A 20,492-nucleotide genomic window follows, 5' to 3' on the forward strand; every position below is an offset into this window, starting at 1 on the left:
AGAAGGAAAGGGTTTTCTGGAGTCTAGTGCTTGGCTTAAGCCTATAAGCTTCTCTCCTCACCCCTTACTTCTGGAAGTAGAGAATGGCCATCCATTCTGCTGGAAAGACCATAGACTGAGGATGGGGGAGAAGAAAATTGAGCAACAGTTATCAAAGCAGGGGAGAAGGATGCTGGGCAACAAAAAATGAGAAAACCCCTCATACTTGGACATGACAGTAGATAATAGGAGTATTGGTATTGCAAGATCAGCCACCATATCTCAACAAGGTCCAGGGCACAGAGACAGGAAAGAGAGTTCTGATCTATGGAGGACAAGCCCAGGACTGGGCTCCTGGGGTGGGTGCTTTGAGTTGGCATGGAGGGTAGAGCTGGAATAGCACAGCTGGGGCAAACGTCAAGGTTAGCTGTTAAAAAATGAACTTTTAATGAATGAATTCACACATGCATTCATTTATTCAATAGTATTTGAAAGGCCCACCCTGTGCCACACACTTTGTTAGTAGAAGATTGGATTTGTGCAGAGGACTTATACACTGTGAGAACCAAACAGACAGAAACTATCAAATGAGTGAAGCAGCAGGGTGCTACAGTAGGGCAAGGTCAGGGCTGTGACACCCTGCCTGACTGGCCAGTCTATTTCCAGTACTAGTTAATTGTTATCAAGAGAAAATGCCAGGGAAATATTGACATGTCTTCCCTTTTTTCCCCCAAATCCCCCCAAAATCTGTATTTTTATATAAGATCTAATTTTTATAAGTTAACATCTAATGCAAAGTTTTAAATGGCTATAAAGGCCAAGCAAAACATGTCTAAGGGCCAGATTGCTTCCTCTGACCAGGCTAGATGGTCTATACAGTCCTTCTGGCTTAATTAGTCCTTGTATTCCCTAGCAGAGGGAGGTAGGTGGGAGGGAAAGGGTGGTAGCATTTCTAGTGGAAGCTAAAACAACAATAACAACAAAAACCAAAACAAAACAAGCAACAAACAAACAAAAACCAAAACCCTCAAATGCAAGAAGATAGATGCGTGCAGAGCTGGGCTAGTCTGTCAATGGCTCCTGCTTTCCATGTTCTTTGGAGGCTGCCTATGTCCCCCTCTTCTCTTTACATCCCCTGACATCGCCCCGTCTCCATTCAGCTGAATCGGTCTTCATCTATGTCAAAATGGTGGGGAAGTGTATCCAGAAGAGTGTATACTGTTGAATAGAAAAAACAAGTAGTGCTCTCTCAGCTCATACAACACAATGACCAACCAGAAGATGCCTGTGACCAAATGTGTGTAGTTTCCTCCCCACAACAAGCAAGCAAGGAATTCTGCAGTGGAGACCAGTTGGGTGTCCTCCAATTCAATTCTGATACTACCTGCCTGGAGACAGTGTAAGATCCCACACGTTGAGGGCTCAGTCCCATAAGACTGCTTCTACTTCAGACACCATTTGCAATTCTGGGCCTCCAGAACTTCTGACCTACCTATTTCAAGTTGGGGCTGTCACAACCCCCTCTTTGGGTTCGATTAACTTGCTAGAGCAGCTCACAGAACGTAGGGAAACTTACTTACATTTACTGGTTTATTACAAAGGCTATTTTAAAGGATGCAAATAAACAGCCAGATTAAGGTAAGGTCTAGGGAGGGTCTGGGAGGGTCTTGAGTGCAGGAGCTTCTATCCCTGTGGAGCTGGAGTGTGCCACCCTCCCAGCAAGTGGATGAGGTCTTGTTCACCTTCCTGTAAGCCTCCATGTGTTCAGCTATCCAGAAGCTTCCCAGACCCTGTCCTTTTGGGCCTTTTGTGGGGACTTCATTGGATAGGTATGATTGGCAACTGTGCAGAAATGTGACTGGACAAAGGGTATGATCTACTACTAATAGGCTGAGTTGGTAAACCCAGTAAGGCCTGCCTGTTCAGATTCTTCTTGGCCTCTCTGTGTAGCATTCCTTCCTCCAGGATATGGGGCAGGACCCCTTCTGAAATGGGGGTCTTAGGACCTACAATTAATAAGGTAGGTCAGGGAATTTCTTTATGGTCAGCTCCTTGACCATAAAGGTGGGGTGGAGGGTGGGGACTGCCTTGAGGAGAAACGGGAGCGGGTCAAAGGAGGGCAGGAAAAGATCAGAAAGATTGATTCTGTTTTCTGAGGCCTGCTTCTGAGGTCTAAAGTGCCCCAACATTATAACAGGGTAATGGGAGCTTTGAGCCAGGAATCGTGGATAAAAATGAGGCCCTTCTAGGGATAGTGCTGAAGGAAAGAACTCCCCAAAAGGGAAGCTATTTCATTTTCATGCATCCATCCATCCATGCATCCATGTATTCATCCATCCATTCATCCATTCATCCATGCATCCATCCATGCATCCATATATCCATCCATCCATCCATCCATGAATCCATCCATGCATCCATGTATCTGTCCATCCATCCACCATCCATCCATCCATGCATGCATCCATCCATCCATCCATCCATCCATCCATCCATCCATCCATCCATGTATGCACGCATGCATGCATGTATCCATCCTTCTATCCATGCATCCATCATCCACGGACCGATGCATCCATCCATCCACCATGCATCCATCTATGCATCCATGCATGCATGCATGCATCCATCCATCCATCTATCCATCCATCCACCCACCCAGCCACCCACCCACCCATGCATCCATCCATCCATCCATCCATCCACCCATGCATCCATCCATCCATCCATCCGTCCATCCATCCATCCATCCATCCAGCCAGCCAGCTATCAATCCAGCCAGCCAGCCAGTGATTTATAAATTGTTGAATGTCAATTTATTTTTTATACTGCTAGGCACCAGGGACCCCACCAGCAATGGCCCTTTACTCAGAGCCCCCAAGCTCTTCATAGAATACAAATTCTTCTGCTAACTGGTTAAATCCTGAGGATAAAGACATTTTTGCAAATTGGTACATCATCATAATTGTTTTGTTACTGGCCAGATGCATTTCTCTCAAGCGGGAGCTGCAACTCTCAGGAGCATTCAGAGAACCAGCTCCTTATCCAAACATTCAGTGACTTAGGGACCCTTCCAACTTGCAATTCTTCCTTAATGTTTTGTGAAGGCAAATTTTCTACATTTTCAGGCCTCCAGAAAGGTCAGCAGATAGGTGTGGGGCCCATAGAGAATTTACACTACCTGGCAAATAGCAGTTCTTTGGAGGGTGATTTTAGAGTTCACAGCAGCTGCAAGAACCTAGTAGACTTATAACCCGTCTCTCCATTCATTACATTGAGTAAGTCACTGAAAAAGGTTTTATCATGTCACCAAAGCAGCCTTCCTTGGGCAGGGAAAAACCCACCATCCTGCTCACAGATAATCTCTGGCTACCTGTCTCACATCCAGGGAGGGGGTGCAGGGTGAGGTTTGAGGAATGGACCCCAGGGGTTGCCTTGGATATGACAATCTCAGGTCTAGCAAGGGGTACCCAGAGCTCTCACATTTTCTTTCCTTTATGTGTGGTTCCCAGGGCCAGGAGACCCAAAGCTAATGTCCTGTGGTGGGAATGGTGTCAAGCTATAGAGAACCACATTCCTATTTCAGTCCTGGCTGACCGTGAGGCCTCACCAGGGCTCCATGCAAGCTCGTTAGCATGAGAACCCATGTGAGTGCTAGGCAGCTGTGTCTGGCTTCTAGTGCTTGCTGGTAGCTCTTAGTAATCAGAGCTTCCCAAGTGGGGTGTCAGGAATGGGTTCCAGGTATGCAGAGGTATTGATCTTGGTGGAGCCCAGGGTGGTACAAGTTCCCAAGCCTTTCACCTATAGCTCTGACCAGCTTTGTCTGTTTATGCCAGAGTGCCCCAGTAGTGTTGTCTTCTATGCATGTTGGATGTAAGAGTTTGGAGGATACTGTCCTGGTTATCTCTAATCAGATAGCAGCTGACTATCTCATCCTGTGAGGCTGGCCTAGTAAGGACTGGGATGAGCACCGGTCTAGACCAGAGATGCTCAAGTTTCACTGTATATGAGAATCTCTTGGGGGAGCTTATTTAAAATGCAGATCCCCAGCCCCCAGCCCCAGAGGGTCTGATTGTCAGACTCGGAGGTGGGGTCAAGGTATCTTCTGCCACCACTAGCCTGGTTACCCCACTTTGAGAAGATATGGCTAAGGTGCTTGTCCCGTCTTTTGTCCTCTCTTTCTTTCAGCTTTTACTGAGGCTCTTCTTGATGCACAGGGACCTGTGTTGGGCCACAGGACTGCAAAGCTAAAATGACACTTGAAAGATTGAACAAGTGATTACAAGGCAGTGTGGTGAGTGCCAGCACCCAGCAAATGCAGACATTCTGAGAACTCCAAAGAGCCTGGGAGGCCTCCCAGGGAAGGCACCTACTGTCTGGTCTGAAGGAATGAGAAGCTCATTGGACAGAGAGGAGAGAAGTCTATTTAAGGTAGAGGAGGCTGCAGGGGCAAGATAGACATCAGTGGGTGGAGGCAAGCATGGCTGTTCTTTCTGGCTGGGGTAGGGTGTGGGCTGGGACAGCCTGGGGAGAATCCTGGACACAAGGCTGAGGAGTTTGCATTTCACTTGGAGAGCGATGAAGAGGTAATGAACTGGCGTGACCAGGTCTGCATTTTGGGGAACAAGAAGGAAATGAATGGGGCTGAGGCATGGGACTGAGGCTGACCCAGGCTCCAAGTGCTCGAGGCTCTGCCCCTGGTGGCTCTAAGACTTGGGAAGGTTGCTTATCCTTTCTGAGGCTCCGTTTCCCCACAAGTAAAAGTGAGTGTGTTATAGAACTCAACTAGGTCTAGTCGTCTGGCACAGTAAGACTAGACATCCACACTGAGGTTGTGCAGCAGGAGAAAAGAAGGTGTTTATTGCAGGGCACCCGCAAGGAGCACCAGGCATCTCATGCTAAAATCCTGGCCTCCCCGATGGCTTGGAGGTAAGGGTTTTTAAAGGCAGGGGTAAATTTCAGGGAAGCAGAAGTTACAGGTAAAATCATAAATGAATATATGGAGGTCACACATTGGTTTTGGTCTGAAAGGGTAGGATATCGTGAGGCGAGGCTTACGGGTCACAGGTAGATTCAAAGTTTTCTGATTTGCAGTTGGTTAAGGAAGAGAGAAGCTTTGTTTAAAAATTTGGGACCAGGGGCCAGAGAAGAATGTTAACTCTGGCTCATGGGTGTGACTCCCTTCAGGCCACGCAGGAAGAAATTTAGAACCAAGAACAGTGGTCGGCTCAGTCCCCACTTCCCCCTTAGCTGCGGCCTGTGTGCTGGTGGATCTGTTTGATAGGGGTCCAGGTGTTTGAAAAACAACTCAGGGACATATGTTAAGATGTTATCTTTAGTCTCTATAGGGAACCAAACATCTGACCCTAACTTTCTTGGCTGTTATTTTTAGTTATTATTACCTTCTTGCTTATCAAGTTGTTTATTTATGTCTCAGGACTAGCTAGGTCCCTGAAATTTCTCTTGAAGGAATTCAAGATTTTCCTTTATTTCCATGCTTGGGGGGCCTGTAGGTCCCTAAAAAAGGGGTCCTTGCTCCATCTCAACTGTAATAATATCTAAAGTACAGGGTCATTGGAAGAGTAAATGGCATGGCATATGAGAAAGCTTTTGGCACAGTGCCTGGCATCTAGTGACTGTCAACAAAATAATGTCCCTTGCATTCTCTAGCTATATGACTGGCAGCCAGTAGGCAGGGGGAGGGGCTGGGTGAGGGTCTCTGGGCAGGAGCTGGTAGGAGGCTGTCTCTCCAGGCCTGGACAAAGGGAATGCAGGTGGATGGAGGGCTGGGGACACTGTGGGGAGGGTCACTGGCACATCAGGCAAATAAATGGATGTGGAAGCCTGGGGCACCCTCTGCATCTGAAAGGAGAGGGGAGCAGGGGGTAGATTTGAGGTCATCCCGGGAGGTGACGGCGTGAGAAGTGGATCTAGGACAAAATTCTGGAGAACATCGTATTTGAGTAGCTGGCTGAAGAGAAGTCAGAAAAGGAATACAGGGAGAAGCAGGAGAGGCCACATCATGCAAGCTGAGGGCATGGCTGTGGCTGGCACCGGGCACTGTGGAGCAGTCGGCAGGAAGCTTGTGTCACTGGACCAGGCTCCAAAGGTCATGGCCGTCTTTGTGGTGCGGCTGGAAAAGCAAGGGCCCAGAGGGCACCGGACAGACTGTTGAGAAGATTCAAGGTCATGGGAGGAGGGCTTAAGAAAATGAAGTGCTGTGTGCAGGTTCTATGCCTTGGGGAAGGAGCCATGGGCTGAGAGCAGCTTTGAAGTGGGGAGAGGGGAGGAAGGAGGCAAGAGGCAAAGGCTGAAGGTTTCGTGGGCGGGTCAGGCAGGGAGTTAGTGGGGGCTGCCTGGAGGGTCCCAGTTGTCTCTGAAGGAGCAAAGACTTGAGCTGCAGCTTGACGGAGGGAAAGCATCAAACAGACAGGCCAAAGGACATCGTGGATTAGGATGAGGAGGAAAAGGAGGGACGAGGTGTGGAGGTGGAAAATTGGTTAGAAAGGGAGGGGATGAATTGCGGAGAGATAGCCTGACAGCGCAGGACCAGCATGGTAGCGAGGGAAGGAGGATAGCGTATCACTAGCCAGGTCTGGTCACTCCCTAAGGGCTGGGGCCTTGCAGGCCAGGAGGTGACTCTGTGGGCCGGAGAACCCTCCCAGTGCACTCAGGTGGGGTGGCTGCCACGGGAGATGGGCAGGGCCCCTCCTTGCAGACTGGAGGCAGGGCCGAGTTGTTGAAACGGTCCCTGATAGTTTGCTTTTCTGCCTTCTCTCTCCTCCTGGATTCGTGGTTTGTTTGTTTTGGCTTCCCCCGCACCACTTCTCCCCGCACCCCACAGTCTCTGGAGACTGAGCCAGGGTCTCCACGTTGCAGTTACATCTCATGTATTTAATTTGGCCCCCTTAATAAACAGAGGGTGGAGCAGAGGCTGTGAGGGAAGAATGGAATTAAAACCACAGCCTGGCGTAATGAGATCTCCGTTTGGCCTCCTTCCCTTCTTTTCCCACTCCCAGGCTCTGCTCCTCTGTCCTCCTTTCTTGGAGAGAAACACAGCTCTGCTTGCCTAATGGAAGTCAGTGGGAAAATTCTGTTCACATTCCATATATAGTCGTCACTCAGTATGTGTGGGGGATTAGCTCCGGTACCCCTCACAGATACCAAAATCCACAGATGTTCAAGTGCCTGATATAAAACGGTGTCGTGTTTGCATGCAGCCTCCTGTATCTCTTAAATCACACATCCTCCTGTATACTTTAAATCATCTCTAGATTACTTAGAATACCTAATACAATGTGAATGCTATGGAAATAATTGTTATACTGTATTATTTACAGAATAATGACAAGGAAAAAAGTCTGTACATGGTCAGTACAGATGCAGTTTTTTCCAAATATGTTCAATCCTTGGTTGGTTGAATTATGGACACAGAATCCATGGATATGGGGGCAGACTCTATAACCTTGCTGGCATAAACCCATTCCACGGTGAGAGAGCTTTGAGGAGTGGAATCTGTTTATGAATGTATTTATAATCACATTTGGATGACTGCAGGCTTGCTCTTGGGCAGAGCAAAGTTGGGCTGTAAAAAAGGATGGGAAGATTTTCCCATCAATGGAAAACTCCCTGTTTGCCCTGACCCTTAGAGAAGGGAATGGCAGAAAGCTCTGAGTGATGTGGCCTTTGGGAGACCTCATGGTAGGGAAAAGCCAGGGAGCAGATCTGAGCTGCAGGGAGACGATCTGTACAGGAACTGACTTGTAATAAAATCAAATCTCAATTCTCCAGGCTTAGCGTTTACGACTCAAGATTGGATTCTGAAGTCTCATTCGTCTTCCGGGATTCTGCTCCCCTTGGCTCTCTGATACAGGGCTCTATGGCCACTCCCTGCTAGCTTTAGGTGGCTGGCCCAGCCCAGGTTTGATCTGGGATCATTGCTTCAATTTCCCTAAATACAGCTGAGTCAAGATTGGGGTACTTAACACAATATTGTTCAAGGTTCAGGAATGACAAAGGGGAAATAAACACAGAAAGGAACATAAAACCAGCCCAGGTGCCAGGAGCAAGGACAGCTGCTTCTTCTTCCCCCTCCTGCCCAGGGCTCTCTCCCTGGCTCTGGCCCTTCACAGAGGCCACCTTCTTCCACCTCTCCTGTCCCTGGGACATAGCTTTGCCTTGTGGGCCCCAGAGAACAATTTCCTCAGACACCATAAAATAAGCCTGTAGAAGGGAGAAACACAGACAAGCTTGGTTGGCTACTGCAATTCTTCTTTAGCTGTTTTCCACTCCCCAGCTTCAGTGGCAGCAGAGGGTCATGAGGTCATTTGTTAGGACAAGGTCCCCATTATTTGCATCTTGAATTTTTTTTTTTTTTTTTTTGAGACAAAGTCTTGCTCTTGTTGCCCAGTCTGTAGTGCAATGGCGTGATCCCAGCTCACTGCAATCTTAGCCTCCTGGGTTCAAGAGATTCTTCTGCCTCAGCCTCCCGAGTAGCTGGGGTTACAGGCACACACCACCATGCCCAGCTAATTTTTGTATTTTTAGTAGAGACAGGGTTTCGCCGTGTTGGCCAGGCTGGTCTTGAACTCCTAACCTCAGGTGATCCTCCTGCCTCGGCCTCCCAAAGTGCTGGGATTACAGGCTTGAGCCACCATGCCTTGCCTTTTTTTTTTTTTTTTTTTTGAGACAGGATCTCACTCTGTCACCCAAGCTGGAGTACGGTGCACAACTTCAGCTCATTGCAACCTCTGTCTCCTGGGTTCAAGCGACTCTCCTGCCTCAACCTCCTGTGTTGCAAATGACAGGATCTCATTCTTATTTATGGCTGAAGAGTACTCCATTGTGTATATGTGCCACATTTTCTTTATCCATTCACCTATTGATAGACACTGATGTGGTTTGGCTGTGTCCCCAACCCAAATTTCGTTTTGAATTTTAGCTCCCATAATTCCCACGTGTTGTGGGAGGGACCCAGTGGGAGATAATTGAATCACAGGGATGGTTCCCCCATACTGTTCTCATGGTAGTGAATAAGTCTTATAGGACCTGATGGTTTTATAAGAGGAAACCCTTTTGCTTAGCTCTCTCATTCTCTCTTGTCTGCCACCATGTAAGACATGCCATTTGCCTTCTGCCATGATTGTGAGGCCTCCCCAGCCACGTGGAACTGTGAGTCTATTAAACCTCTTTTTCTTTATAAATTACCCAGTCTCAGTTATGTCTTTATCAGCAGCATGAAAATGGACTAATACAGACACTTAGGTGCTTCCAAATCTTGACCATCATGAATAGTGCTGCAATAAACATGGGAGCACAGATACCTCTTCAATACACTGATTTCTTTTCTGTTGGGCATATACCAGCAATGGAATTGCTGGATCATGTGGTATCTCTATTTTTAGTTTTTTGAGGAACCTCCAAACTGTTCTTCATAGTGGTTGTACTAATTTACATTCCCACCAACAGTGTGCAAGGGTTCCCTTTTCTCCACAGCCTCACCAGTCATTTGTTATTGCCTGTCTTTTGGATGAAAGCCATTTTAACTGGGGTGAGATGCTATCTCATTGTAGTTTTGATTTGCATTTCTCTGATGATCAGTGATGTTGAGCACCTTTTCATATGCCTGTTTTCCATTTGCATGTCTTCTTTTGTGAAATATGTGTTCAGATCTTTTACCCATTTTAAAAACAGGATTATTAGACTTTTTCCTATTTAATTGTTTGCTCTGTTTATATACTTTGATTATTGATCCCTTGTCAGGTGGATAGTTAGCAAATATTGTCTCCCATTCGGTGGGTTATCTCTTCACTTTATTGATTGCTTCCTTTGTTGTGCAGAGCTTTTTAACTTGATGTGATTTCATTTGTCCATTTTTTGCTTTGGTTGTCTGTCTGTGCTTGCGGGGTATTACTCAAGAAATCTTTGCCTGGTCCAATGTCCTAGAGAGTTTCCCCGATGTTTTCTTATAGTGGTTTCATAGTTTGAGGTCTTAGATTTAAGTCTTTAATTCATGTTTATTTAATTTTTGTACATGGTGAGAGACAGGGGTCTAGTTTCATTCTTCTGCATATGAATATGCAACTTTCCCCATACCATTTGTTGAAGAGACTCTTCTTTCCCCAGTGTATGTTCTTGGCACCTTTGTCAAAAATGAGTTCACTGTAGATGTATGGATTTGTGTCTAGGTTCTCTATTCTGTTCCATTAGTCTATGTGTCTGTTTTTATGCTAGTACCATGCTTTTTTGGTTACTATAGCTCTGTAGTATAACTTGAAGTCATTTAATGTGATTCCTCCATTTGTGTTCTTTTTACTCAGGATGGCTTTGGCTATTCTGGGTCTTTTGAGGTTCCATATAAATTTTAGGATTTTTTTTTTCTATTTCTGTGAAGAATGTCATTGGTATTTTGGTAGGGATTGCATTGAATCTGTAGATTGCCTTGGCTAGTGTGGACATTTAAAAAATCTTGACTCTTTCAACCCATGAACATGGAATATCTTTACTTTTTTTTTGGTCCTCTTCAGTTTCTTACATCAGTGTTTTATGGTTTTCATTATAGAGATCTTTTACTTCTTTGGTTATGTTTATTCCTAGATATTTTATTTTATTTGTAGATGTTGTAAATAGGATTATTTTCTTGATTTCCTTTTCAGATTATCCAGTGTTGCCATATAGAAATTCTACTGCTTTTTGTATGTTGATTTTGTGTCCTGCAACTTTACTGAGTTTGTTTATCAGTTCTAATAGTTTTTTTTAAATAAAGTCTAGGTTTTTCCAAATATAAGATCATATTGTCTGCAAAAAAGATAATTTGACTTCTTCCTTTCCAGGTTGGACGCTCTTTATTTCTTTCTCTTCTCTGATTGCCCTAGCTAGGACTTCCAGTACTATGTTGAATAACAGTGATGACAGTGGGCATCCTTGTCTTCTTCCAGGTCTTAGAGGAAAGGCTTTCAGTTTTCTCCCATTTAGTATGATACTAGCTGTGGGTCTGTTGTATATGGCTTTTATCGTATTGAGGTACATTCCTTCTATACCCTATTTTTTGAGGATTTTTATCATGAAGGGATGTTGAATCTTATCAAATGCTTTTTCGCCATCAATTGAACCAATCTTATGGTTTTTGTCCTCTATTCTGTTGAAATGATGTATCCCATTGATTGATTTGTGTGTGTTGAACCGTCTTTGCATCTCTGGGATAAATCCCACTTGGTCATGATTAATGATTTTTAAAAATATGTTATTGAATTTGGTTTGCTAGTATTTTGTTGAGGATTTTTTTGCATCAATGTTTATCAGGGATATTGGCCTATACTTTTATTTTTTTGATGTGTCTTTGTCTGGTTTTGGTATCGGGATAATCTCAGCCTTGTAGAATGAGTTGAAAGTATTCCCTCCTCCTTTTATTTTTTGGAATAATTTGAATAGTATTGTTAATGGTTCTTTAGTTCTTTAAATGTTTGGTAAAATTCAACATTGAAACCATTGGGTCCTGGGCTTTTCTTTGATGGGAAACTGATTAGTATGGCTTTGATCTCATTACTTGCTATTGTCCTGTTCAAGTTTTGGATTTCTTCATGGCTCAATCTCGGTAGGTTGCATGTGTCTAGGAATTTGGCCATTTATTCTAGGGTTTCCAATTTATTGGCAATTTATTGGTAGGCTTTCCTGTTTATTAATAGCCTCTAATTTAAATCCTCTGAATTTCTGTGGTATAAGTTGTAATGTCTCTTTTTTCAGCTCTGATTTTTTATTTATTTGAATCTTTTCTCTCTTTTCTTAGGATAAAGATTGGTCACTTTTTTATTGTTTCAAAAACCAATTTCTGTTTCTTAGATCTTTTGTATTTTTTTTAAATTTCAATTTCATTTATTTTTGCCCTGGTCTTTATTATTTCTTTTCTTCTACTAATTTTGGGTTTGGTTTACTCTTGCTTTTCTATTTCTTTAAGATGCATTGTTAGGTTGTTTATTTGAAATCTTTCTACTTTTTTGATGTAGGTGATTATTGTTATAAACTTTCTTCTAGTACTACTTTTGCTATACCCCATAGGTTTTGGCATGCTGTGTTTCCATTTCCATTTGTTTCAAGAAATTTTAAAATTTTCTTCCTAGTTTCTTCATTAACCCACTGGTCATTCAGGAACGTACTGTTTAATTTCCATGTGTTGGTATAGTTTTCTAAATTTCTCTTTTTTTTGGTTTCTAGTTTTATTCCAACATGGTCAGAGAAGATACTTGATATTGTTTCTTTTTGTTTTTTTTTTTTTTGAAATTTTAAGACCTGTTTTGTGGCCTAATATATATGGTCTATCCTTGAGAATGATCCAGGTGCTGAAGAGAAGAATGTGCATTCTGTAGCCATTGGATGAAATGTTCTATAAATATCTATTGGGTTCATTTGGTCTATAGTGCAGATTAAATCTGATGCTTCTTTGTTGATTTTCTGTCTAGATGATCTGTCCAACGCTGAAAGTGGGGTGCTGAAGCCTATTATTGTATTGAAGTCTATATCTCTCTTTAGCTCTGATAATATTTGCGTTATATATCTGGGTGCTCCAATGTTGGGTGCATATGTATTTACAATTGTTATATCCTTTTGCTGAATTGATTCCTTTATCATTATATGATGACCTTTTAAAAATCTCTTTTATAGTTTTTGTCTTGAAATCTGTTTGGTCTGATAAAAGTATAGCTAAACCTGCTCTTTTTTCAGTTTTCATTTGCATGGAGTATCTTTTACCATTCATCTTTTTATTCTCAGTCTATGTGTCTTTATCGGTGAAGCATGTTTCTTGTAGGCCATAGATCATTGAGTCTTGTTGTTTTATTCATTCAGCCACACTATGTCTTGATTGGAGAGTTTTGTTCATTTATATTCAATGTTATTATTGATAAGTAAGGACTTACTCCTGCTATTTTGTCATTTGTTTTCTCTTATTTTTGGTGATCTTCTTGTCCTTACTTCCTTCTTTCCTGTCTTCCTTTTAGTGAAGGTGATATTCTCAAATGGTGTGTTCTAATTTCACGCTTTTTATTTTTTATTTATCTGTTGCAATGTTTTTCGAGTTTACCATGAAGTTTGCAAATAATATCTTATAACCTGTTATTTTAAGCTGATGACAACTTAAAACTAATTGCATAAACAAACAAGCAAGCAAAGACAAAACTAATACAAATTCTACACTTTAACTTCCTCCCTCTGATTTTTTTTAACTTTTTGTTGTTTGTATCTTATTGTACTGCCTATGTCTTAAGAAGTTGTAGTTATTATTTTTGATAGGTTTATTTTTTAGTCTTTCTACTTAAGATATAAGTAGTTTACACACCGCAAGTACAGTGTTATAATATTTTGTGTTTTTCTGTGTACTTAACTGTGACCAGTTTTTTTCCTTCGGATGATTTATTGTTCATTAACATTCTCTTTTTTCATATTGAAGAACTACCTTCAGTGTTTCTTGTAGGACAGGTCTGCTCTTGATAAAATCCCTCAGTTTTTGTTTGTCTGGGAAAGTATTTCTTCTTCATGTTTGAAGGATATTTTCACCAGATATACTATTCTAGGGTAACAGTTTTTTCCTTCAGCACTTTAAATATGTCATGCCACTCTCTCCTGGCCTGTAAGGTTTCCACTGAGAAATCTGCTGCCAGGTATATTGGAACTCAATTATATGTTATTTGTTTCTTTTTTCTTGCTGCTTTAGGATTCTTTCTTTATCCTTGACCTTTGGGAATTTGATTATTAAATGCCTTGAGGTAGTTTTATTTGAATTAAATCTGCTTAGTGTTCTATAACCTTCTTGTACTTGAATATTGATATTTTCCTCTAGGTTTGGAAAGTTCTCTGTTATTATCATTTTGAATAAACTTTCTACCGCAGTCTCTCTCTCTACCTCTTCTTTGAGGCTAATAACTCTTAGATTTGCCCTTTTGAGGCTATTTTCTGATCTTTTGTGTTTGCTTCATTCTTTTTTCTTTTGTTTCCAATGTGTGTTTTCAAATAGACTGTCTTCAAACTCACTAATTCTTTCTTCTACTTTATCAATTCTGCTATTGGGAGACTGACGCATTCTTCAGTATGTTAATTGCATTGTTCAGCTCCAGAATTTCTTCTTGATTCTTTTAAGTTATTTCAACCTCTTTGTTAAATTTATCTGATAGTATTCTGAATTCCTTCTCTGTGTTATCTTGGATTTCACTGAGCTTCCTTGAAATAGTAATTTTGAATTCTCTGTCTGAAAGGTCACATATCTCTATTTCTCCAGGATTGGTTCCTGGTATCTTATTTAGTTCATTTGGTGAGGTCATGTTTTCCTGGATGGTGTTGCTGCTTGTGGGTGTTTGTCAGTGTCTGGGCATTAAAGAGTTAGGTATTTATTGTAGTCTTCACAGTTTGGACTTGTTTGTACCCATCCTTCTTGGACAGGTTTTCCAAATATTCAAAGGGATTGGATGTTGTGATCTAAGTCTTTGGTCACTGCTGCCATATCTGCTTTAAAGGGTACCCCAAGCCCAATAATGCTGTAGCTCTTGCACTAGTAGAAGTACTGCCTTAGTGGTCTTGGGTAAGATCCAGAAGAATTCCCTGGATTACCAGGCAGAGACTCTTGTGCTCTTCCCTTACTTTCCCCAAAACAGAGTCTCTATCTCTGTGATGAGCTCCCTGGAGCTGGGAGAAGGGTGACATAAGTACCCGTTTAGCCACCACCATTGGGACTGCACTGGGTCAGACCCAAAGCCAGGACAGCAACTGGGCCTCACCCAAGGCATGCATTGACCACTGCTTGGCTAAAAAGGCCCAAGAATCCCTACAGTTAGCAGGTGGCATACTGAGCCAGGTTTGTGTCCTTTCCTTCAGGGCAGTGAAGGACCCTCCTGGCCCCAGGAGGGTCCAGAGATGCCATCCAAGAGCCAGGACTAGAGTCAGGAACCTACCTGGTGTTCTATTCAACTGTGGCTCAGCAGGCACCCAAGCCGCAAGCAGAGAATCCTTCCCACTCTTCCCTCTCCTTTCCTCAAGTACAGGGGTCTCTCCCGTGACCACTGCCACCCCAGACCTGTGGTAAATACTGCCTGGCTATGTTCAGTTGAGACCCAGGCTTCTTCAGTCAGCTTGTGGTGAATGCTGCCTGTACCTAGCCCCTCCTTTCTAGGCAGCAGGCTTCCCTCTGGCCCAGAGCAGGTCCAGAAATGCCATCAAGGAGCCAAAGTCTAGAACTGGGGACCCCAGGAGCCCATTTGATGCTCTACCCTACTTGGGCCTAGCTGTACCAGGTTCTTAGGATTTTCGGTTCTTATGAAGGTGCTTTTCTGTGTGGATAGATGTTTAATTTGGTGTTCCTGCAGGTGGGACGAATGCTGGAAGCTTCTATTCAGCCATCTTGCTCTGCCTCCCCCTCATTGTGTTTTCTTGTCTTTTTCTTTTTCTCTGAGATGGGGTCTTGCTCTGTCACCCAGACAAGAGTGTAGTGGTGTGATCACAGCTCACTGCAGCCTCCACCTCCTGGGCTCAAGTGATCCTCCCATCTCAGTCCCCCAAGCTGGGATCACAGGTGTGTGCCACCATGCCTGACTATTATTATTATTATTTTTTATTTTTATTTTTTGGAGACGGGGTCTTGCCATGTTGCCCAGGCTGGTGTTGGGATTATAGGTGTGAGCCACTGTGCCTGGGTCCATTGTGCCTTTCAATGACACATTTTAAAAAGTTTCCTGGCAGGTCCTTGGTTAAGGCTTCCTTCTGGGAGTTGCTCTTTCCATAAATCATGGTAAGGAGGTTGCGTCCTCTGAAGCTGAGCCCACCCCGGCCCTCCTGGGCATGCGGAGAGCAAAGCCTCCTCCCAGTTCCCTCAGGGCTGAGGGAGGGCTGGAGAGATGCATGTTTTAGAACAAGGGCATAGTCTGTCCCTTTGGGCTTCTCAGAAGGCCATGATCACAGTGGCTGTTTTCTGGCCTCTGGGTCTCCCCTTGAGCTGAGGAGGAGGAGATGTGGCCACCTGGTTAGGCTTGGAGATTCATGGCCTTTTCCCTGGATTTTTGAGGGTCTTATTTATTTTCTCAGGCTAAGTTCCCACCTGGTGGGAAGCACTGTGCAGGTTCCTGGGGATGCAGCCCTGCACAGCCCAGACTGGACTCCTTCCCCATGGGGCTTACAACACACGGGAGAGGCAGAGAGATTCAAGCGCACAGAAAAACACATGAAGATTCAGCCCTGTCATCTTGTGCTAAGTGAGTTCCACATAATTCAATTATAAAATGAAAGATTGTGTTTCTGTGAGCTTCATAAAAATGAATTATTTCTCTGTCACAAAAAGTAAAGATAGTGCAAATGACACTGTGCATTGTAGTCCTTACACTGAATTGAGAACATCTCAAATGGTCCTGAGGCCACCACTTTCTGGACATTGCATCTCCTGTCCCAAGACACGAGCTAGGGCTTTGCCTCCTCTAGACCGGGACTGGGTGCTGGCTATGGGAACAGCATGTGCAAAGGCCTGGAGCCTCCTCTGTGTCTAGCCTGATGGGTGCCAGGTGCGGACGCCAGGACCACTAGCATCTCCTGGGCAGCCCCAGCACCCAGCCTGGTGTCAGCATATAGTAGGGCTCACGGGTATTTCTGGACTGAGGGAAGCTCTAAGGGGAGGTGCTCAGGGCCCAGGAGGCAGGGCTGGCCTGGGAAACATCACTGCACTCCTTCCTGGCAGCATCTTCTCTCTTGCCTTGGCAGATGTTCCAGGAAAGCTGGTCCACGCCCTTCCCGCAAGCCTTAAGATGGCTGCCTTTTGCCTGCATTTAAATGCAGCGTACCAAATGTCAGTTGGCCACTGACTCATAACCTTTCTGAGGCCATGCATGCCTTTGAAATGCTTGGGAGAGCACTTCTTACAGAAAATCCGTATACTGCACCCACCCAATTAGATATGGAGTGTTCTGGGGTCCTCTCCGCTGGCCTGCCTGTGAGGCGGCCCCACTGTACAGCCCAGAGACCCTGGCTCCCACCCCACCTGGCCCCTCTCCCTCCAGACTCTCTGATGCCTGCTGCGTCAGGTGTCCCAGCCTGCCCTGGGAGATCTCCCGACCAGGCTCTGCCTCTCTCCTGTGCCCACAGCTGGGCCCAGGGACAGTAGACAGTCAGACCAGCCCCACCTGGTAACTCAGGCTCCTAGACCCCAAACCTGAGGGGCTGCCGTGATGGCGCCCCCAATAGCTCTCCCTGTCTCTCCCTGGCTCTTCCTCCTCTGAGAGGCCTGGGAAGGTTCAGAGGCTCCAGATGCTGGAACACTCGCCTCCCTGCAGAGGCTCAGCCAGCCCTGCTCTCCCCTTCTCTGTGATCCCTGTGGTGCTGCCCCGCTTGCTGGCTTCTAGTGTCACGAATGCCTCTGCTTTCACTCCGTCTCCCGTCTTTGCTTTCTAGTCTGCACTGATTGCGACATTTCCACCACTCTCTTGTTAGAACCCTGGACTCCCTTACCCCTCTGCCTTTGCTGCTCCTGCCTGGTGAACCCCTAGCCCTAGATGGCCCCAAGAGGGTGTCCTCCCCAGCAACCGGTCTGGCTGTTCTTCCTGTGCTTCCCTCCCCCTTCCCTGTGCTCCTACGTCACCTTTCCTCCCTCACTACCAGGCTGTCTTCCAGGCTGTCTTCCATTTCCCAGGGACTAAGGGAGGTGAGAGGGGCAGTGGCACTCTGAAAAAAGACCAGAGGCAGCAGGGGGTGGGGGGAGGAAGAGACTCTGAAAGTGAACAGTACTCAGCCGTACCCAGCAGGACTCAGGGGCCTGGTCGTATCCGGCAGGACTCAGGGTGTCCAGCACACCCAGCAGGACTCAGGGCCCCTGGCTGTATCTGGCAGGTCTCAGGGTTCTCAGCCGCACCCGGCAGGACTCAGGGTTCTTGGCTGTACCCAGCAGGTCTCAGGGTTCTCGGCTGTATCCGGCAGGTCTCAGGGTGCCCAGGCATACCCAGCAGAACTCAGGGCACCCGGCCATACCCAGCAGCACTTTAGAAATACTCAGCAGTATTTAGGGTGCTCTAGTGTGGACTTTGTCCCCCCAGTGCCTTGGGCTGAATTGTGTCCTCACAAAATTCACATATTGAAGTCCCAACCCCCAGCCAGGACATCAGAATGTGATTGTACAGTTAACCCGTGAACAACAAGGGGTCAAGGGCACCAACCCCCTTGTAGTCAAGACTCACATATGACTTTTGACTCCCCCCAAACTTAACTGCTAATAGCCTACTGTCGCCTGGAAGCCTTACCAATGACAAACAGTTGATGAACACATATTATGTATGCTATATGCATTACGTACTGTATTCCTACAACAAAGTAAGCTAAAGAAAATGTTATTAAAAGAAACACAAAGAAGAGAAAATCTATGTATTAGTTATTGAGTGGAAGTAGATCCTCATCAAGGTCTCCATCCTCCCGTCTTTGTGCTGAGTAGGCTGCGGGACGGGGTGGGGGGTCCTGCTGTCTCAGAGGCAGAAGAAAAACCTCATGTAAGTGGACTCACAAAGTTCAAACACATGTTGTTCCATAATCTCCTGCGTTTGCAGATGGGGCCTTTACTGAGGTAATTAGGTTACCATGAGGCCATATGGGTGGACCCTAATCCAATAGGACCAGTGTTCTTATGAGAAGAGGAAATGAGGGCATAGATTTGCACAGAGGAAAGCCTGGGCGAAGGCGCAGGGGAAGGCGCTGTCTGCAAGGCAAGGAGAGAAGCCTCAGAAGAAACCAGCCGCGAGGACGCCTTGATGTCAGACTTACTTCCAGCCTCCAGAACTGTGAGGACATTTTTGCTGAGGCCTCCCAGTCAGTGGTGCTGCGAGCTGGAAGAAACCTTGGAGGACATCTCATGATCCATCCACTTCTGTTTACTGATGGGGAGACGAGGCCAAGAGCGGGAGTGCAGGGCCACAAAAAGGGTCAAAGACAGTGCTCCCAGGCCAAGGCTGGCTTCTTAGCCTGGGGGACGCCAGGACCGAGGTGCTGGAACAAGAGAAGCTGGGGGAGAGAAAGGAGGGGTGCAGGTGACTGGATTGTAACTATGACATGGTCCACATCGCTCTTCCTCCTGCGTTACATTGGCTGTTCCAGAGCTGTAGCCTGAGGACTAGGCTTTATTGCTGAACACAGTCCTGTATCCAGACATTTTGTTCTGTTCATGCAGCCCAAAGCTGCACTTGGCTGCTGCTGAGCATGGGGTCAGCCAAGATCCCTCTGGATCTATGTGAAGCGAGCCTTGCACCCAAGAGCCCACGAGGCCCTCCTCATGGACCCGGCCACGTGGCAGGAGCTGAGGGCAATTCTCAGACCTAGAATCCTCACTTGCCCTTTTCAGGCAAAGACAGAGAATTGATGGACATCTTGAGGCTCCGTCCTTCAGTGCTCTGCGAGCCCAGGCAGCTGTCAGGAAAGGGACAAGACCAGGGACTGGGGATGTGGAGGGAAGGGGCAGGTTTGAGGAGATCCTGGGTGATGAGAGAGGGACTCTCCAGGCTAGGGCATAGATGCTCTGGGTCCGCCTATCCCAGCCTCTTCACTGTCAGTGAAGCCATGTCCGCTGCCCATGACAGGGAGCCTGGCTGTTACCATCTTTTGGAAGTTGGACGCCTGCTAGTGGCAGTGGCTGGAGCAATGCTACTGCCTAGTGGCCTGATCTGCAAGTGCAGTCAATGGATGTGCCAGAGATCTCAGAGCTGCCCTCTGGGACCCCCACCCCACCTCTCCTGGGGTCACAGACTGCCTTTTGGTCAGCCTGTCTTAGTCTTGTCTGTAGCCACCTGTCAGCCTGCCTCCAGCTGTGTTTACCTCGGCATGTCCCTTCCGTTCTGGCTCATGTTAGCCACTGCTCTGTGGCGTATCTCTGTGGCGTATCCCTCTTACCCTGTCTGCCCTGCTGGCTTGGGCTGGCTGTTCCTCCGTGTCTCATTCCATCAGTTTCCGCCTCACCCTCTGCTGGGCCCTGGCTCTTTATTCTGCTCCTCACCTGTTTTAGACTTGCTTCTTGCCCCCCATACCCCATCCCTGTGTGCCTGAGTTGGGATCATGCCTGGGGTCATGTCTGCCCTCTTATTAACATTGAAGCTGGTTCTTGAAAAATACAGAGGCTTTTCTGCTTTTTCCAGGATGAGTCAGGAACTCCTGGAGTGAGCAGGGCTCAGGCCTCACCCAGAAGTGACCTCAGAGAGGGTGTGCAAGGTCAGAGGAGCCTCTGGCTGAGCTCAGCACTGTGACAAGGGACTTTCCAAAATGCTTAAGGGTCTGGCCGGGGCTAGGCGTGCTCCAACAGGTGTCAGGGAAGAAGAATGAGTGAGCTGGCTGAGTCGCCTGGCCCCACCTAATGTTGTCTCCTCCCTGAAGCCTCCCCTCCCTTCTGTGCTACCGCAGCTCTTAGATCTGTGGCGTCCCATCCTGAAGCCACTGGTGCCATGTGATGGTTTGCATTTAAATTAATTAAAATGAAATGAAATGAAAGACTCAGTTTCTCAGTCACACTAGCCACATTT

General features: G+C 45.9%; 1 protein-coding gene across 27 annotated transcripts in view; it reads left to right on the forward strand.

Moving 5' to 3' along the window:
• Window positions 1-20,492, forward strand: part of LOC105476367 (uncharacterized) — a 118,448-nt gene that overhangs the window by 64,626 nt on the left and 33,330 nt on the right. For 10 of the 27 annotated variants that reach the window (XM_071075690.1, XM_071075699.1, XM_071075684.1 and 7 more), the window contains one exon: window positions 16,042-16,208. The exons of 7 other annotated variants lie outside the window; for them this stretch is intronic. Coding sequence is in view for 10 of the 20 variants with exons in the window: in XM_071075684.1 (XP_070931785.1) it covers window positions 16,042-16,208 (167 nt within the window). In the remaining 10 variants the exon portion in view is untranslated. Of the gene's footprint in view, window positions 1-4,167; window positions 4,411-16,041; window positions 16,209-20,492 lie in introns of all 27 variants that reach the window. 10 more of the 27 variants (XM_071075689.1, XM_071075705.1, XM_071075708.1 and 7 more) reach the window with 3 other exon arrangements.

The sequence above is a fragment of the Macaca nemestrina genome, chromosome 12 (genome assembly GCF_043159975.1).
Source record: "Macaca nemestrina isolate mMacNem1 chromosome 12, mMacNem.hap1, whole genome shotgun sequence".
Lineage (NCBI taxonomy): Eukaryota > Metazoa > Chordata > Mammalia > Primates > Cercopithecidae > Macaca > Macaca nemestrina.